The sequence below is a fragment of the Babylonia areolata genome, chromosome 27 (genome assembly GCF_041734735.1).
Source record: "Babylonia areolata isolate BAREFJ2019XMU chromosome 27, ASM4173473v1, whole genome shotgun sequence".
In the NCBI taxonomy this organism is placed as follows: Eukaryota; Metazoa; Mollusca; class Gastropoda; order Neogastropoda; family Buccinidae; genus Babylonia; species Babylonia areolata.
The window spans coordinates 27705087-27724947 of NC_134902.1; the positions used below are offsets into that span (position 1 = coordinate 27705087).

At 43.4% G+C, this 19861-nt stretch overlaps 1 protein-coding gene across 2 annotated transcripts in view; it reads right to left on the reverse strand.

The window, feature by feature from the left end:
* The window catches only part of LOC143301014 (phosphatidylinositol 4-phosphate 3-kinase C2 domain-containing subunit alpha-like), a 59050-nt gene that overhangs the window by 18510 nt on the left and 20679 nt on the right, over positions 1 to 19861 (reverse strand). For both annotated transcript variants that reach the window (XM_076615004.1, XM_076615005.1), the window contains 14 exons: positions 19151 to 19276; positions 18619 to 18798; positions 16941 to 17046; positions 14988 to 15049; positions 14035 to 14115; positions 12412 to 12606; positions 11623 to 11716; positions 10076 to 10170; positions 8346 to 8523; positions 5836 to 5943; positions 4007 to 4099; positions 3072 to 3201; positions 1996 to 2132; positions 529 to 698 (listed from right to left, as the gene is read on the reverse strand). In XM_076615004.1, the coding sequence (XP_076471119.1) occupies positions 529 to 698; positions 1996 to 2132; positions 3072 to 3201; positions 4007 to 4099; positions 5836 to 5943; positions 8346 to 8523; positions 10076 to 10170; positions 11623 to 11716; positions 12412 to 12606; positions 14035 to 14115; positions 14988 to 15049; positions 16941 to 17046; positions 18619 to 18798; positions 19151 to 19276 (1755 nt within the window). The remainder of the gene's footprint in view (positions 1 to 528; positions 699 to 1995; positions 2133 to 3071; positions 3202 to 4006; positions 4100 to 5835; positions 5944 to 8345; positions 8524 to 10075; positions 10171 to 11622; positions 11717 to 12411; positions 12607 to 14034; positions 14116 to 14987; positions 15050 to 16940; positions 17047 to 18618; positions 18799 to 19150; positions 19277 to 19861) is intronic.

Here is a 19861-nt window from a genome sequence, read left to right on the forward strand (position 1 = left end):
TATGGTGTTTGTTGTTGTTTGTTTGTTTGTTTTTTGTTTTGTTTTTTGTTCTTTTTTTGTTTTTTCTTCTTTATAAATGTCCATTATGATCATTAAGATGCTGTTGTTGTTGTAAAATGTCAACCTATCAAAATGGAATTAAAAAAATGTTTAAAAAAAAAAAAAAGAAAGAAAATCAGGCAGTGCACCCACGAATGCATTCTTAGTGTGAAAAAACAACAACAATCAGAAAGGAATAACGAGCATGAACAACCACAGCAAACGAAGCAAGTGAGTGTGCACTCTACCTTCTACTTGGGCAAGATTGCACTGGCTCTTAGTGCAGCAGCCCTGTGGGCTAGTTGGACCTTTTCAGACCATCCCGATGCCGACCGTCCTAAAAACCTCAAGAATGGGGATGTAACTTGGGCAAGACACTCTCCACCATAATCAAATTCTAGCCCAGATAGTGGGGACAGCAGTTGCCTACAGCTGTTCTAATGGTGACAGGTCAAACACAACAGACTATCATACAAAACAACACAATACCTCTTGATGTTGCCAAACATCTGGGCGTCCCCGAGAAACTTGGAGAAGTCGATGTGGAACATGTGGCCCGACTGTTTGAGCATGATGTTGTCGTTGTGCCGGTCCCCAATGCCCAGGACGTACGTGGCCACGCAGTAACCAGCACAGGAGAACATGAAGTTCTCCACAGCCTGCACAGCAACAGTCATCGTTAACTCCTTCACCACCAAGTTTCTGTGTGAAAAACACTCCCCAGCGCCAATACTTTAGACTCGATGCTCTCAGTCATACGATTCGGTGAGTGTCATACTACACAGTGGACTTGCTTACTTCACCCTCGAGGGGGGTAAGGTTAGTCAATTTTCTATCTGCGCAGAAAAAATGAATGCAGCTGTTACAATGCAGCTATGTTACAATGTGAAAAACAGTCCATTTAACATGACCCCTCCATGTCAACTAAAGGCGCCTACGGCTGTGAACTATCTCATCAACTAAAGCTGCTTATGGCAGCAAAAGATTTAACCGGTTTACCTTCTTAGGTCAACTGCTATGTGTGTGTGTGTATGCATGCATGCATGTATGTCTGTATGCATCTGCTATGAATGCTGTACTTAGGTGTGTGAGTTGTGAGTGCCATTCCACTATGTTTAACATAGGATTTTTAGTGAAGTAAAGGTTAAGGGTCCCATTGCCTCTTGTGGCCAGAGGGGCAATAAATCTATATCCACTGTGTCCAGGGCTCAGTACAGGAAGTCTGGGTCCAATCCTTTCCTTCCACTGCATTAACCTTCCCCAAGTGGTGAGGCACCCATTCACCATGGGGTGGGTGTGTGGAAAATCAGAAAAGTGACCTTCCCCAGGACAAAACACCACACTGAAATGGAGATTCAAACTAAGCTGTTCACTGGATCAGAAGTCCAACACATAACTGATTCCAGCCACAGTGCCTCACTTGCTGACCTTTTAAATATGAAAGCTTCACCTTTATTTGGAAATACCTTTTTTTTCTGTTTTTATTTTTTAATTTATTTTAGTCCCTTCAGGATTGAACCCTTGAGAGATGGGTGTAGTGGCCAAATGGCTTGAGTGCTGGATTTTCGCATGTGCTTCCCTGGGTTCGATCCAGGTTTTGGTGCATCTGGTGGGTGATTTTTCCTATCTCCTTGATCAACATATATGCAGACCTGCTGGTGCCTAAACCACCTTTATGTGCATATGCATGAAGATCAAACATGCACATTAATGATCCTGTTATCCTTGTCAGCATTCAGTGGATTACTGAAGCAAGAACACAGTCACAGTATGGCTGCTTACATGGCAGGGTAAAAACAAGGTCATGCATGGAAAAGCCACCTCATACATACAAGTGATCATGGGGAATGCAGCCCACAAACACAAAGAAGAAGAAGAAGAAGAACCCCTGAGCCCTGGTACACGGTAAGGCCTGCAAGCAGTGGTGACAACCGCCCAGCCACAGGCTAACTTCACCTTTTTGTACTCCAGCTCGGTGGGGTTGTGTTTCTGCAGCCACTCCTTGATGGTCCGGTCCTTGAACGACCCGGTCACCCCGCTTAGCACCTGGATCTTGCGCAGCGTCTCCGACTCTGTGATCAGCTCTATCACACCTGCACACACACACACACACACACACACAGAGGTGTGACAGCTCTGCTCATGTAATTACCTCTGTTATTCATAATTTCTAACAAAGCGCGGTTCTCCTATCCACTATGCCAAAATACAGTGCCAAACTACTGTGGGTGTTTGCCTGTGGCATCTCGGAGATGATTTTTACAACGGCAGTGAAGGAACCAGAAGCAATGGCAGAGCAGTTAGCACTGCAGACTGACAACAGGGATGGCGAGGATTCGAGTCCCAGCAGAACTCAGTGAAAGGTGACTGGGTCTCGCCCAGTGTCTAACGTGCGATGGGCTCAAATGGGAAAGCTGGACCTCACTGTGGAGTATCATCCACTTCATGGACCTATCTTTGGGTGTGTTGCTCAAATTTCCAGACCAACACTGCAGGTGTCTGTACCTCTCGGGTCTGGTTGATGCTGGGATATGTCGTGGAAAGGAAGTGTAGAGTACAGCCTCGTTACATAGTATCAAACCTATAATGGACCTCCACAGAAGCATCACTCTTATTCATTACCAATATACCAACACACACACACACACACACACACACACACACAGAGATTCTGTGCCCCTTCTCACCCTACTCCCATGATGACTTCAGTTTTTAATTCCCTCCAATTCTGTGCTTGGAATAAGTCCTGTCAAGGTCTTCAGATTCCAGGGGGACTGTTGCTGGAGGGACATGGTGGTGGTCTCTACTCTGGGGGTGGGGGGATGTGAGGGGGGGGGGGGGCGTTCACTCAGTCTGTGAACTGCCGAGACTGCAGCAGACAAAGCCAGGAGTGGCTGAGTAGGGGGAGAGGAGGGGGGCTCAAATTGAGTGGTGAGGGACTAATGCCACTGAAACACTGCAAATGACAAAGCAGCACTATAAAAAAATTTAAATTAATTTAAAAAAGGCTGTGAGATGGGGTGGGTTGTCACCTCGTTTGGGTCCAGTGGCCAGGCAGGAGAAGGTGAGGATCTTGAGGTCCAGTCCTTCCTGAAGCCACAGCATGTCCATGATGCGAATCACCTGTAGCGTCAGCATGTCCTGTCTCAGGTCGTCTCCCACCTGCACACATCATCATCATCATCATCACCTGCAGCGTCAGCATATCCTGTCTCCGGTCATCTCCCACCTGCACACATCATCATCATTGTCATCGTCATCATCACCTGTAGCATCAGCATATCCTGTCTCGGGTCGTCTCCCACCTGCACACATCATTATCATCGTCATCATCACCTGCAGCATCAGCATATCCTGTCTTGGGTCGTCTCCCACCTGCGCACATCATTATCATCGTCATCATCACCGGCAGCATCAGCATATCCTGTCTCAGGTCGTCTCCCACCTGCACACATCATTATCATCGTCATCATCACCTTCAGCATCAGCATATCCTGTCTTGGGTCGTCTCCCACCTGCGCACATCATTATCATCGTCATCATCACCGGCAGCATCAGCATATCCTGTCTCGGGTCGTCTCCCACCTGCGCACATCATTATCATTATCATCATCGTCACGTACAATGTTGGCATGTTCTGTTTAAGGTCATCTCCCACCTGTACACATTATCATCATCATCATCATCATCATCACTGTCACCTGTAGCATCAGCATGTCTTGTCTTGAGTCATCTCCCACCTGTACATATCATTATCATCATCATCATCATCATTGTCGCCGTCATCACATGTTGTGTCAGCATGTCCGGTCTCATGTCATCGCTAACCTGTACACATCATTATCACTCACCCACACACACACACTCAATCAAGCATGAGAACATAGCAAGCACACACACACACACACATAACACAACACACATGCACAACACAACACACACAACACAACACAGCCTCACACCTTACCTTGTACATGACATAAATGGGATCAGCCCGAAGGTTGGAATTCTTGAAGACCAGTTTGAGAGGGAAAGCGTTGGAGGTGAAGTAAGAACACGACTGAAACAACAACAAAAAACAACACATCATTCACAATGCCATCTACAAAGTAAGACAACTTTTCTTCTTCTTTTTTTTTTTCTTTTTAGATTGGACTGGCACGAGACATTCTTCATCAGTGAAAGCTTCACTTTTTATTTTATTTTTTTTTTTTTACAGTTCCAGACATATTTCAAAGCGCTTTGATCGTCACAACACAAAATTCAGTGCTGTATTAAAACATTTAATAGTAGTACTACTACTCCGACTAGCCCTAAGGTTCCCATCCTACACAATCCAAGACTCAACATCTAATAGTAGTAGTACTACTCCGACTAGCCCTAAGGTTCCCATCCTACACAATCCAAGACTCAACATCTAATAGTAGTAGTACTACTCCGACTAGCCCTAAGGTTCCCATCCTACACAATCCAAGACTCAACATCTAATAGTAGTAGTACTACTCCGACTAGCCCTATGGTTCCCATCCTACACAATCCAAGACTCAACATTTAATAGTAGTACTACTACTCCTATGGTTCCCATCCTACACAATCCAAGACTCAACATCTACCTTCCCAGTGGACACTGAGTGGTTGTCCAGGTGCTAGTCTGGCACTCCGCTTATATCACAGATTGACATGAGTTTACAGTTGGACCAACAGCAAAGTGAGACTGAGAGCTGTATTATCAATGGTTTCTCTATTGCAATGAGAAGTTATTTACAGCTCAGTCTCTTGTGAAGGACTATGACTCAAACTAGGAGGTAAATTTGCACTGGCTTTGAGTGCTGCAGCCTTGGGGGCTAGTTGGCCTTTGGGAACCAACCAAACACCGACTGTCCTAAAACCCTTAGAGAGTGGGGATGTAACTTCGGCAAGAGACTCTCACCACAATCTAATTCTAGCGCAGATCATTGTGTGACAGCAATTACCTCCTCTGCTTTTCTATGGTCATTGTCGAACACGACTATCATACATACAGTCCTTGGGAAGAGATGGTAAACTAATGTGTGGCACACTCTGTTCCAGGTAAACGATTCCATGGCAATGCAAGAATTAACTGTTCAATGCAAAACTCTGTGGAGCAATGACGTCAGCAAGACTGACTAAGCAAATTCACAAGTGTTCACCAAGAATCAGTGTTTGTAAGACAATCAATGTTTGTTTAAAAAGATTCATGGAAAACCCAATCAAGCTTGAGACTCCACAATCATCAAGCTTTCTCATGATTCTAAAATCTATACACATGATGGCTGAGGGAAAAAGAAAGACAGATTGAGAAACACTCTGTCAATGAGAGGGAGAGAGAGCCAGAGAGAGAGACTAAGAGTGAGACTGAGAGAGAAGCAGAGTGGACAGATGCAGAAAAGAGAGACAGATAAAAAGGGAGACAAGATTAAAAAAAAAGAGACAGAGGAGATTGAGTGATAGAAACTGAGTGTGAGAAAGAAAGACAGGAGAAAGAGAAAGAGAGAGCAGAGAGTGACAGAGACATAGAATGAGAGAAAGAGAGACAGAGAGTGAGAGAGAGAGAAAGAACTGAAATATATCTAAATGTATAGTCTCATAAGAGAAAAAGAGAGCAAGAAAGAGAGACACAGAGAGGGAGTGAGACAGAGAGAAAGAGAGAGGGCCAAAGACAGAGAGAACAACAAGAGGGACAGAGTTAGAGGGACACAGACACAGAGCGCCGACAAGGGAAGCCAGACGGAAGGAGAACAGACAAGAGAAGGGAGATCACTAGCTTCACCCCACCTTCATGTCCACGCCCACCACTTCCAGACTGGGGTTGTAGGGCAGCAGTAGTCTCCCCTTGTCCTCCATGTACTCAAAGATGCCCTGCAGCTCTCGCTTCAGACACGCCTGCCACACCGATCAACACACATCAACGCATCAACCTGCGACACAAACCTTTAGCACACTGCTCCACATATCACATCACACATCATCACTGAACCTCTGCCACATCAACCACCCACACATCAACGCATCAACCAGTGACACATTGCTGCGGCACAATACTACTCCACAGACTACATCACACATCATCACTACGCCTCTGCCACATCAACAAACCACAGATCAACACATCAACCAATGACACATTGCTGCGGCACAATACTACTCCACAGACTACATCACACATCACCACTACGCCTCTGCCACATCAACCAACCACACATCAACACATCAACCAGTGACACATTGCTGCGGCACAATACTACTCCACAGACTACATCACACATCACCACTACGCCTCTGCCACATCAACCAACCACACATCAACACATCAACCAGTGACACATTGCTGCGGCACAATACTACTCCACAGACTACATCACACATCATCACTGAACCTCTGCCACATCAACCAACCACACATCAACACATCAACCAATGACACATTGCTGCGGCACAATACTACTCCACAGACTACATCACACATCATCACTACGCCTCTGCCACATCAACCAACCACACATCAACGCATCAAACAATGACACATTGCTGCGGCACAATACTACTCCACAGACTACATCACACATCATCACTGAACCTCTGCCACATCAACCAACCACGCATCAACACATCAGCCAGTGACACATTGCTACGGCACAATACTACTCCACAGACTACATCACACATCATCACTACGCCTCTGCCACATCAACCAACCACACATCAACACATCAACCAATGACACATTGCTGCGGCACAATACTACTCCACAGACTACATCACACATCACCACTACGCCTCTGCCACATCAACCAACCACACATCAACGCATCAACCAATGACACATTGCTGTGGCACACCACTCCACATATTATGTCACACATCATCACGACGCCTTTGCCACTTGAATCAGCAACACAAGAATGCATCGACCAATGACACATTGTTGCGGCACACTGCTCCACAGATGACATCAACATCATCGCTACATCACAGCTTTCCACATCGTTCATAGCACATACCGCAAAAAATAGCTCACATAGCATATCACTCCATCACATCACACACACATCCACACACACAACATCCCACACGACACATCATAATGATTATCATTTACACCACACAACAGATCACACAGCACACAAAATACAATGCTCAGTATCTCCAGCACACTGTTCTTCAGCATCTATCACACAATGACACATCATACCACACTGGCTTTCCTCTTTTCATTGCCTGACAGAAACAGAAAGACAAAAGGCAGAGTGACACATGAGTGTCCGAGTGATGCACACTGTGATGCTCGAATGTCCATGGTGTATCAACGTTGAATGAGACAGACAGAACGGCAGATGAGGTTTGTAATTTTGACCATCCTGACAAATGCTCCAATCATGGTGCCCCTACACACACTCCAGGGCTGCTTTGCACAAGTGATCCTTGAAGCGACAGAGTTTTGCTTAGCATTATTTCCTTCAGCCCTGGCGTCAAAATCAATTTCATAAATGGTGTACATGTTCCAACATATGCAGAAACTGCAAGCAAAGGGATAACTTCTACATGATTTCCAGCTATGTCCCCACATGTCAATATGGAAGGAAAACTGATCAATTTCAGTATGATTTCTTCGTTTTCCCCTTCTATATTGCAGGGGAACCTGCCAAGGCTGTACATTCCACAGGGTTGAATGGGTTAAGAATTTTCCTAAGTCCGCAGATTTAGCACAGTCTTTCAACAACAAAAATCTGAACGCCAAGTAAACTTAGCACTGATCAGATTACTTATGCAACCCAGACGGACTCCTATCACCTAGATAAGGGGCCAAGAGGCCGAAAATTCAATGCAGATAAACTGTAATTGTTAAGACTGGTTTCTACCATATTCATTTTTTTAAAGGATTATGCTTCTTCCCAGTGTACAGTTTCTCGGGCTTTCTATTTACATGTATTTATACATTTTGTCTTTCATCTATTCGGATCAGAGTTATCCATGCATGTGAATGACTGGTGTGTAAGTGCACTGATCTGTCTCTGAACAATATTCAGTGCAATGTAAATACTGTTCTTATTGTGATCATTATTACAATGATGAGGAGGAGGAGGAAGATGATGATTAATGAATAGTTTTATCATTATTGATGTTATTATAAATAGTATAATTATCATTACTATCAGTAGTAGTAGTAGTAGTGGTAGTAGTAGTATCATCATCATCATTACAATCATGATTATCATTACAATCATTATCATCATAATCATTATCATTACAATCATTCCACCAACAAAACAAAAAAAAACACTTACATCTTTGTCCTTGGAGGCCTTCAACTTCTCGGCCACGGAGGTCATGACCTTGACCAGGTCCTCCTGTTTGCGGAACTCCTGGTACAGGGTGTCCCCGGCAACGCTGGCCAACGCCACAAACATCAGCTCATAGCGCCGTTTGTAGCTGGCGTCCTGCCCTGCCACCCCTTTCAACAGCCTGGGTACATAGCAATGTCATTGCTCAGTGTGATGTGAACAGAAACTTTCAGCTGTCTGGGTACACAGAAGTGTCACTGCTCAGTGTGATGTGAACAGAAACTTTCAGCAGTCTGGGTACACAGAAGTGTCACTGCTCAGTGTGATGTGAACAGAAACTTTCAGCAGCCTGGGTACATAGCAGTGTCACTGCTCAGTGTGATGTGAACAGAAACGTTCATCAGCCTGGGTACATAGCAGTGTCACTGCTCAGTGTGATGTGAACAGAAACTTTCAGCAGCCTGGGTACATAGCAGTGTCACTGCTCAGTGTGATGTGAACAGAAACTTTCAGCTGTCTGGGTACATAGCAGTGTCACTGCTCAGTGTGATGTGAACAGAAACTTTCAGCTGTCTGGGTACATAGCAATGTCATTGCTCAGTGTGATGTGAACAGAAACTTTCAGCTGTCTGGGTACATGGCAGTGTCACTGCTCAGTGTGATGTGAACAGAAACTTTCAGCTGTCTGGGTACATGGCAGTGTCACTGCTCAGTGTGATGTGAACAGAAACTTTCAGCTGTCTGGGTACATAGCAGTGTCATTGCTCAGTGTGATGTGAACAACTGCCACCCCTTTCAGCAGCCTGGGTACATAGCAGTGTCACTGCTCAGTGTGATGTGAACAGAAACTTTCAGCAGTCTGGGTACATGGCAGTGTCATTGTTCAGTATGATGTAAAAAGCCTGGGTATATATAGCAGTGTCATTGCTCAGTGTGATGTGAACAACAACCGCAGCCCCTTTCAGCAGCTTGGGTACATAGCATTGTGATCACCCAGTTACTTGCAGGGCAGACAAACAGGTTTTTAACACACACACACACTCTCATACACACCACACACACGCATATATATATATATATATATACACACACACACAGAGATTATATCTATCTATCTATATATATATGTGTGTGTGTGTGTTTATCGAGAGAGACAGACAGAGAGACAGAGTCAGAGAAAGAAAGAGAGAGAGAGGGAGAGAGAGAGAGAGATCTGTGTGCTTGGACATGACTGAAGCCTGACTGAATGACACAGGAAATGAATGATGAGCGATTAAAGGCAGCTCCTGGTCGGCTCCACCCAGGTAGGCAGCCTGTTGTGCAAATAACTCTGCAAAGCGCTTAGAGTCTGGTGTCTGGCTGAAGACAGGCACTATGTAGGTGAGATTTTTTTTTTTTTTTTTTTAAATCTTCTGAACACCAAAGACCCCAAAATTCTAAACTATCACATAAGGAACTCATATGAAAGACAGAGAAATGTGTGTGTCTGCTAGCAACAAATTGTTTTCTACTATATAAATTGTTTGTCAAAGATCAGGGTTTCTGATTAAGTTACTTATAAATCTAAATTCAGGTGGAATATTCTGCTGCTGTGACAGAACTAGTCTTAAAACCTGAACAAACCTGGGTGTTTTTACTAGGATTTTGAAGGACTTAAAAAGGCATGCCATTCTAAAAAGAAAAAAAAAAAAAACCTTACACACACACACACACACACACACGCACACACACACCAGAAAAACTGGTGAGCAAAGCGAACACTCTTGCAGGATGTTTCCAGCAGTAGTCGGGCCAGTGGCGAGTTGTGGTAGCTCTCAAACTTCAGCGCCTGAAACACACAACACACTCCGTAAGTGAAAAGAAACTCTAGGGAGAGCTGGACAGTACAAGGTCTTCAGAGAAGAAGCCCCCTTCAGTCAAGTGTTTTGGCCCTCAACTCCTTACTCTCTAAGGGGGCAGGGTCACACCCAGGTCATGACTCCTGGATGCTTGCTCTTGTATTGCCGCCTTTTCTTCTTTTTTTTTAAATTTTTTTTACTGTTCCTGCATCAAAGGGATACACCTATAAACAAGATACCCCTGACCATACTTTCCATCCTAAACTGAATACTGGTAACAAAAAAACATATTGTTACTCATCCTGTTAAAACACTGGTAACATACAAAAAAAAAAAATCATTTCAGATACAAACAAAAACAAAAGAACAAACAAAAACAAAAACAAAAGAACAAACAAAAACAAAAAACAAGGAACAAACAAATCTCGTTTCTCATTGAACTATAACATGTGGAAAGACACTCCTTGTTTCCACATCCAACCAAACGCCTTCAGCAAAACACTCCTCATTTCACACCCAACCAAAACACATGTAACACTCCTCATTTTACAGCCAACCAAACAGCTAAATAGACACACCTCCTATCAACATCCAATCGAAACACTTGTTACAAGACACTCCTCATCTCTCCATCTAATCACAGCACATGCAACAAGACACTTCTCTTTCCCCATCCAACCCAAACACTTCACACGACACTCCTTTTTCCCACATCCAATCAAAATACTTGTACCAAGACACTCCTTACATCATACCCAAACACTCCTCATTCAAAATCCAGCATGCAACATGCTACTTCTTATCTCCCCTAAAACCAAAACACTTCTTACAAAAGAATTCTCTTTCCCATCAAACGGAATCACTTGTGACAAGATTCCCCATTTCCAATCCAACCAAAACACTGGTAACAAATCATATCTTAATTTGCATCCAACCAAAAAACTTCTGACGAGACATTCCCCATTTCCCATCCAAACAAAACACTTGCAACAAGACACTCCCTTGCATCCACATCCAACCAAAAGGAGTTTGTATTATACTCCATGTTTGGTGTTTACATATACTTACCATGTCAAACTGATGCAAACTAGGCCTATGGTTTGCTCTGTTTGGCCAAATTTCGCGTGGCTAACAGTGAAAAGACGCCCCTCTTAGTCTGGCCCGCTCTTAGCCAATCAAACGCCTCTAACAGCTATAAGCGCTGAATCATTCCTTTGAGGTGACAAGACACTTCTCAATTCCAATCCAACCAAAATAATTGTAATTAGACACTCCTCATTTCACATCCAACCAAAGCACATGCAACAAGACACTCCCTTGCATCCACATCCAACCAAAACACATGTCACATGACAAGACACTCCTCATTTCTCATCCAACCAGAACACTTGTAATTCGACACTCCTCCTTCCCCAGCCAATCAAAACACTTGTGACAAGCACCTGGATGAGCTGAGGCAGGAAGTGGGCCAGGTCGTCTGCAGGAATGCGCGCCAGACTCTCGGCGGCGAACTCCCGCACACCCAGGTCTGGGTACCTGCAAGAGGCCAGTCATACAATGTCTGGAAATTGTTTGTATGTTGACAGCGATTTTGTTCACAATTTCACACCCAACCAAAACACATGTAACATTTTGTTCTTAATTGTATGTTGATAGTGATTCTGTTGTTCATACAACACTAACACAACATGCAAAAACACTCATATTCACTAAGAGACACATATTGCACACAAAAACAAACAAAAAACACATAATCAACACACAACACCTTCCCACCCACCCATTCACACACAACTCACCCAACTCAATCCCACCCCACCCCACACAGGCAACAAAAACTCACACCAAACACCCCACACACACAACACCCTCAAACAACCTCCATACAAACACACCCTAACCCACAGACAAAACACCCTCAAACCACCTCCACACAACCCTCCCCTAACCCCCCCCCTCCCACACACACACACACAACCTCAAACCACCTCCACACAAACAACCCCCAACCCACACAACACCGTCAAACCACCTCCACACACACACACACACACACCCAACCCACACATACAAAACACCCTCAAACCACCTCCACACAAACACTCCTATACCCTCCACACACACACACACACACACACACAAATTTCCACCCAACCCAACCCAAAACACCCCCTACCACCTGACCCTTCCACCCGTGCACCCCCCCACCCCCCACCCCCACCCCGACATACTGAGGCAGCAGGATCTCGAAGGCCTGGGTGGGGTGGAGGGGAGGCCAGAGGGACAGGAGGGAGCGGAGGTCTGCCAGGCTGGCCCAGTCCCAGCCGTGGTGACCCTTGGCCTGCAGGATGCGGGGCAGCGCCGTGGGCTTGTCGTACAGGTAGTGCCGGTACAGCCACACCATCTCCATCTCCTCCGCCGTCAGCCTGGCGACGCCAGTAAGCAAATATGTTCTTTTGTTTCTTCTTCTTCTTCTTCTTCGTTGTGTGGGCTGCTACTCCCACATTCACTCGTATGTACACGAGTGGGCTTTTACGTGTATGACCGTTTTTAACCCTGCCATCTAGGCAGCCATACTCCGTTTTTGGGGGTGTGCATGCTGGACATGTTCTTGTTTCCATAACCCACCGAATATTGACATGGATTACAGGATCCTTAACGTGCGTATTTGATCTTCTGCTTGTGTATATACACTAAGGGGGTTCAGGCACTAGCAGGTCTGCACATACGTTGACCTGGGAGATCAGAAAAATCTCCACCCTTCACCCACCAGGTACTGTTACTCAAGATTCAAACCTGGGACCCTAGGACTGAAAGTCCAACGCTTTAACCACTCAGCTATTCTGCCTGTCATTCTTCTGGGTTTTTTTGTGTGTTTTTTTTTTGTTTTGTTTTTTAAAGCTTTCTTTTACATTGATACTGAATTGTCTGGTCTGGTGACGGCAGTAATGAAAAGGTTATTGTGTTTTTTTCTCTCTTTTTTTTTAATTTTCATTTTTTAAGCATACTTTGACATTGACACTGAATTGTCTTTTTTCTTTATTGAACTCTTTCGATTCATGTTTCCGCTCAAGGGTTTTCGACTAACTGTGCTGTGCCATACTAAAATTGTCTTTTCCTGATTGAACTCTTTCGATTCATGTTTCCGCTTGAGCGTTTTCAACTAACTGTATTATGTTGTACTAAAACTGTCCTTTCCTTATTGAACTCTTTCTGTTCGTGTTTCCACTTGAGTGTTTCCCACGAAGTGTGCTGTGCTGCATTGTAGTGCATTGTATAACATCATATCGTATCATATTGTATTGTATTTCACAGTGCTGTATTACTTTTTATCACGACAGATTTCTCTGATATTCAGACTGCTCTTCAAAGGGAGAGTGCATTACCACAATGCAGTGCCACACTTTTTTGTTCTTTTTTTTTTTTTTTATTATACATGCGTGTGTACTTGTTTTTCTTCCTATCAAAGTGTTGGGTTTTTTGGGGTTGTTTTTTTGCAAGGGACAACCTGTTGCTATTGGTTCTTTCACAAGCACAAAACGCATGCTGCTCACGGAACCTCGGTTTTATCGTCTTATCATGTGAAATAAACCACTTTCTTCTGTCATTGAAATGTGTTAAGAAGATGCCCCTCAACCCAATGCAGTAAGCGACTTACATATGTACAGACAAGACCCAAACAAGTTTTGCAGTTTTTGTAGTCTGTTTCCAAAATCATGTGCAAGTTTATGTCTATTTTTGCACCCCAGTAAAGAAAAAAACAACTTACGTATGTCATCTTTTACCAGTATCATGTACATGCTCCTATCAAATTTTTTGTACCCAGACATTTTTATTTTATTTATAAGACTTACGTAGCAATGTAGTCCTTTTCCAGAATGTCTGTGATGGTGGTCTGTATCTCATTGGTCAGCTGCTCAAAGGAGTGGGCAGGTCTGGTGTAACACACACACACACACACACACACACACACAGAGTGACACACACACAGAGTGACACACACACACACACACACACACACAGTGACAGAAGCACACACAAAGTCACACGCACACACACACACACACACACACACACACACACACAAGGCATAAACACCTGCATCACCATGGAACACTATGATGAATCATAAAAGAGGGGGTGCAGAGAATGAGGTAGATCATGAGCAAGAGCATGATACAAGTCTTGATTCAGGAAGAATAATGACAAACTTTGACTAAACAGCATTTTTACCAGCTACATGGTAACTGCTGACGTGCTCCTTCATGCAAAACGCACCGTTTGTGAACAATACATTTTTTGGGGGGAAAGAATCAGAAATGGATGACCTGAGTAATAATGCTTCCACAAATTCAGAAATGGATTAAGTTATGTTGGTATTTTAGATTAATGCTTGCTGATGTTTCAGATTAGGTTATAATTCTGGAGAGGTGTATGGTGTGTGTGTGTGTGTTGGCGGGGCGGGGCTATGTACAAGAATGTGTGTTTGTATGGGTTTATGCATATGTGTGTGTGCAGGTGTGTCTGCGCTTGCTTGTGCATGTGTGTTTGTGTGTGTGCATGTGTGTGCACATGTGCATGTGTGTATAGATCTATTTTGTTATATTTGCAGCAGAGGTGACCAAAGAACAAAATCTGGAGTGAGTGTGTGTGTGTGCGCATGTGTGTGTGTGTGTGTGTGTGTGTGTTGGGTGTGGGTGTGAGCAAGTGCCCATGTAACTGCAAGCCTGTGTGTGTGTGTATGCTGGATTTATTTTGTTATGACAGCAGCAGGAGGTGACAAAAGACAAGGCATCTTGGGACTTACAGAGTCACTGTGCTGACGACCGGTGGGAAGTAGATTGTCTTGTCAAACTCTGGCAGGTTCACCTACATGCAACAACAAATAAACACACATTCACGCACACACACACACACACACACACACACAGAGCAACATACACACACACATGCACACGCACACACACACAAATAACTTCTTTACTTTCACTTCACAAAACATGCTAAATGATACTGGAAAGAAACAAATAAAGTACAGATATATATGCATTTGACAGGCTGATCACATTTGCATGTACTGAAATTAATTTGTATGTAAGCGCAAGTGTGCATGTGCATGTGCATATGTGTGTGTGTGTGTGTGTGTGAGTGCATTTATGTGTAAATTTGTGTGTGTAATTGCGTGGGTGTGTGTGTATGCGTGTGCGCATGATTACTTGTGCGTGTGCATGTGCTGTGTATGTCAGTGTGTGTGCATGTCTACGATCAAATGTGCGTATTTGTGTGCATACACGTTACAAATCTGTCTGTGCATGCATCATACACACATACACCTGTGCACAAGCACAGAAGCGCCTGCAAGTATTCAAGCACCCACAGGTGTGAACATATATGTCGTGTGTGTGCGTGTCTGTACCACACCCTCAGTGTGAACGTATATGTCATGTATGTGTGTCTCTATGTGCCACACCCTCAGTGTGAATGTATAAACCATGTATGTGCGTGTGTCTGTGTCACACCCTCGGTGTGAATGTATAAACCATGTATGTGCATGTCTCTGCCACACCCTCAGTGTGAATGTATACATCATGTATGTGCGTGTGTCTGTGCCACACCCTCAGTGTGAATGTATATGTCATGTACGTGTGTGTGTGTCTGTGCCACACCCTCAGTGTGAACGTATATGTCATGTATGTGTGTCTCTATGTGCCACACCCTAGTGTGAAAGTATGTCATGTATGTGTGTGTGTCTGTGCCACACCCTCAGTGTGAATGTATACGCCATGTGTGTGTGTGCATGTCTCTGCCACAAACACAGTGAGAACGTATGCGCCATGTATGTGCATGTCTGTGCCACACCCTCAGTGAGAACGTATACACCATGTATGTGTGTGTCTCTGCCACACCCTCAGTCTGAACGTATACACCATGTATGTGCATGTCTGTGCCACACCCTCAGTGTGAATGCATACACCATGTATGTGTGTGTCTCTGCCACACCCTCAGTGTGAATGTATATGCCATGTGCGTGCATGTCTGTGCCACACCCTCAGTGTGAATGTATATGCCATGTGTGTGCATGTCTGTGCCACACCCTCAGTGTGAAAGTATACACCATGTATGTGTGTGTCTGTGCCACACCCTCAGTGTGAATGCATACACCATGTATGTGTGTCTCTATGTGCCACACCCTAGTGTGAATGTATACACCATGTGTGTGCATGTCTGTGCCAGGAGGAAGGTGGCAGAATGGTTAAGACGCTCAGCTGCCAATACAGAGAGTCCGTGAGGGTGTGGGTTCGAATCCCGCTCTCGCCCTTTCTCCTAAGTTTGACTGGAAAATCAAACTGAGCGTCTAGTCTTTCGGATGAGACGATAAACCAAGGTCCCGTGTGCAGCACGCACTTGGCGCACTGAAAAAGAACCCATGGCAACGAGAGTGTTGTCCTCTGGCGAAATTACGTAAAATGAAATCTACTTTCATAGGTACACAAATATGTAAGCATGCACTCAAGGCCTGACTAAGCGCGTTGGGTTATGCTGCTGGTCAAGCATCTGCTCAACAGATGTGGTGTAGCATGTATGGATTTGTCCGAACGCAGTGACGCCTCCTTGAGAAAGTGAAACTGAAACTGAAACTGTGCCACACCCTCAGTGTGAATGTATACACCATGTATGTGCATGTCTCTGCCACACCCTCAGTGTGAATGTATACACCATGTATGTGCATGTCTGCACCACACCCTCAGCGCTGACCGACCTGCAGCAGGATGGAATCTGGCAGCAGGGTTTTGCAGGAAGGCATGGTGGGGTCTGCAGCCACGCCCATCGTCAGCGGCACCAGGTGACTCCCTTGCAGCAGGTGACTGCAGCCACAGACACACACAACAACATTAACAATACCGGCCACCGTGGTGAAGTGGTTAGCATCGCAGACTGATGACCGAGAGGACGTGGGTTCAATCCTTTTCACAGGCGGGGTTGTTGTCGATTTTTTTGGCCTGTGGTCGACTCCTACCCAGAGCTGAGCGTGCTATGGGCCAAGTTATGATTGGAAAACTGGGACCACACGGTCATGGGTCATCCACTTCAGGATGCATCTCTGGGAGCGTTGCTCAAATTTATCGACCAACACTCCACGTCTTTATCTCCCAGCCTGCTTGATGGCAGATATATCATGAGAGTACAGCCTTGTCAAGTAGTCTAAAACCTGCATCTTCATCACCCCCATCATCATTCATCATTATTGAAATAAAGAAAACAAAATGTCCCTTATTCTGGGAGAAAAACAACAACAAAAAAACAACCATCACTAAAATCATCATCATCATCGTCATAATGCAGACAGAATCTCACAACTCCAAGCCAGGTAACTGGTGATGTTTACAGCAAAACGTTAACCATACATAAACATAACATACATCACACATGATCAAGCGTGTGCACACACAAACACGCAAACACACACACCAGCACACACATATATGTGACAGGATGACATATTCAATCTTGTGTTGCTCATTGCAAAGTTTTATAAATGTAGATTCCATAAAACCCAAGTCTACTATTCAAATTACCCGAAGGAACTTGAACAATAAAAATGGAAAAATATGCACACACAAGAAAATTGATCAATCAATCTTTGGTGATCGAATAACAGTAAAAAATAATACTATTAAACTTTAAAAAATAAAAAAATTATAAAGACAGAGAAGAATCATCTCTTATCAAGAAAGGACTGATTTATGGTTGCTGATGTGTATTCATTCATATGTGTATTTGCTTTCTACCTTTGATTAATTTAGCAAAAAGTGTTACAAAATAATACAAATGCCCTGTAGTTTTTGCATCTTTGATCAATAATGTTAAACTTTTTGTTTGTCTGATTGTTCATATGTTCATCTTTGTTTGCTGTGTTTTACTTTCAACAAATACATGTGCTCTGGGGTTTTTTTGTTTGTTTGTTTGTTGTTGTTTTTTTGTGTTTTTTTTGTTTGGTTGTGTTTTTTTGGTTTTTTTCTTTTGATTGTTGGGTTTTTTTTTAATTTGTTTTAATATATGTTCATATTTTTTATGCCATGAAAATATAAAAAATAACTAAATAAATAATGAATATGCATAAACAAAGAATGAAAATAAATAAATCAGTAAGTAAATAAATAAATAAATAAATGAAAAATAAATAAATAAATAAATAAACAATCAAATAAATAAATAAATATATAATACTTTCTTTTAAAAAGACATGATATGTCAGTCTCAAATATTTTCTTTTTACTCTCCTCATTTTTTTTTTTTTTCAAACTTGTCTTGATGGATGTGTATATTGTTCTATGCAATCAAAAAACAAAACAAAAACAAACAAACAACCAAAAAAAAAAAAAAGAATTCATTATTTAAATGAAAATTAAAAAAAGACATGACAGGCCAAGTCTCACCCTCGCTGGCTGTACAGCTGGATGGCCGCCGCTCCAATGGGCGACACAATGTGGGGCTTGGGGGTCGAGTCCGAGCCTTGTGACTTGTCCGCTGTGCCCGAGTTGTAGCGAATCCCGACCAGCGTCATGCACAGCCGCATCTCCCGTGGCAACCGTGACAGGCCCACGTCAAACTGCAGCCTGGGTAGGCAGAGGAAGGGAGGGGGAGGGGGAAAAAAATGAAGAAAGAAAACGAAAGAATAAAAAGAAAAGGTAAGTAACCTGTGAATGACATTGTGGAAAGAAAACTTTACACAAAATCATAAACTCATCTGCTACACCATTGATGGAACACACTGGTGGATATCTCTGTATCAATGTTCAATTTTCACAATTAATTTTTTTTTTTTTTTTAAATAAATATGAAGCACTTTGTTGAATGGAACCCTACTTCCCTGACTGTGCATGAACCCTGTTAACATACACATCCACCACCCCCACCCCCACCCCCATCCACCCCCTGACGGCATCCAAAACTGGACACCACACATACCACTCATCCCAGACGACACGGTCACACAGCCCTGAGGTGGTCAGTTTCTGGCAGGAGGTGACGATGTCTGGGTGGAGGCGGTGAGTTCCGTGGTACAGTGAGCAGATCACCTTGAAGTCTTCATACCTGAAACACCATCACCCCTTTTCTGATCCACTATTCTCTATGATCAACAGTCATTACTTTTCTGATCCACTATTCTCTATGATCAACAGTCATTACTTTTCTGATCCACTATTCTCTATGATCAACAGTCATTACTTTTCTGATCCACTATTCTCTATGATCAACAGTCATTACTTTTCTGATCCACTATTCTCTATGATCAACAGCCATTACTTTTCTGATCCACTATTCTCTATGATCAACAGCCATTACTTTTCTGATCCACTATTCTCTATGATCAACAGCCATTACTTTTCTGATCCACTATTCTCTATGATCAACAGCCATTACTTTTCTGATCCACTATTCTCTATGATCAACAGCCATTACTTTTCTGATCCACTATTCTCTATGATCAACAGTCATTACTTTTCTGATTCACAGTTGTTACTTTTCTGACCAACTGTCATTACTTTTCTGATCAAAAGTCGATTACTTTTCTGATCCACAAATATTTTTCTGATTCACAATCATTACTATCCACAGTCTTTACTTTTCTGATCCACAGTCATTTTTCTGATCCACAATAATCATGATCCACAGTCA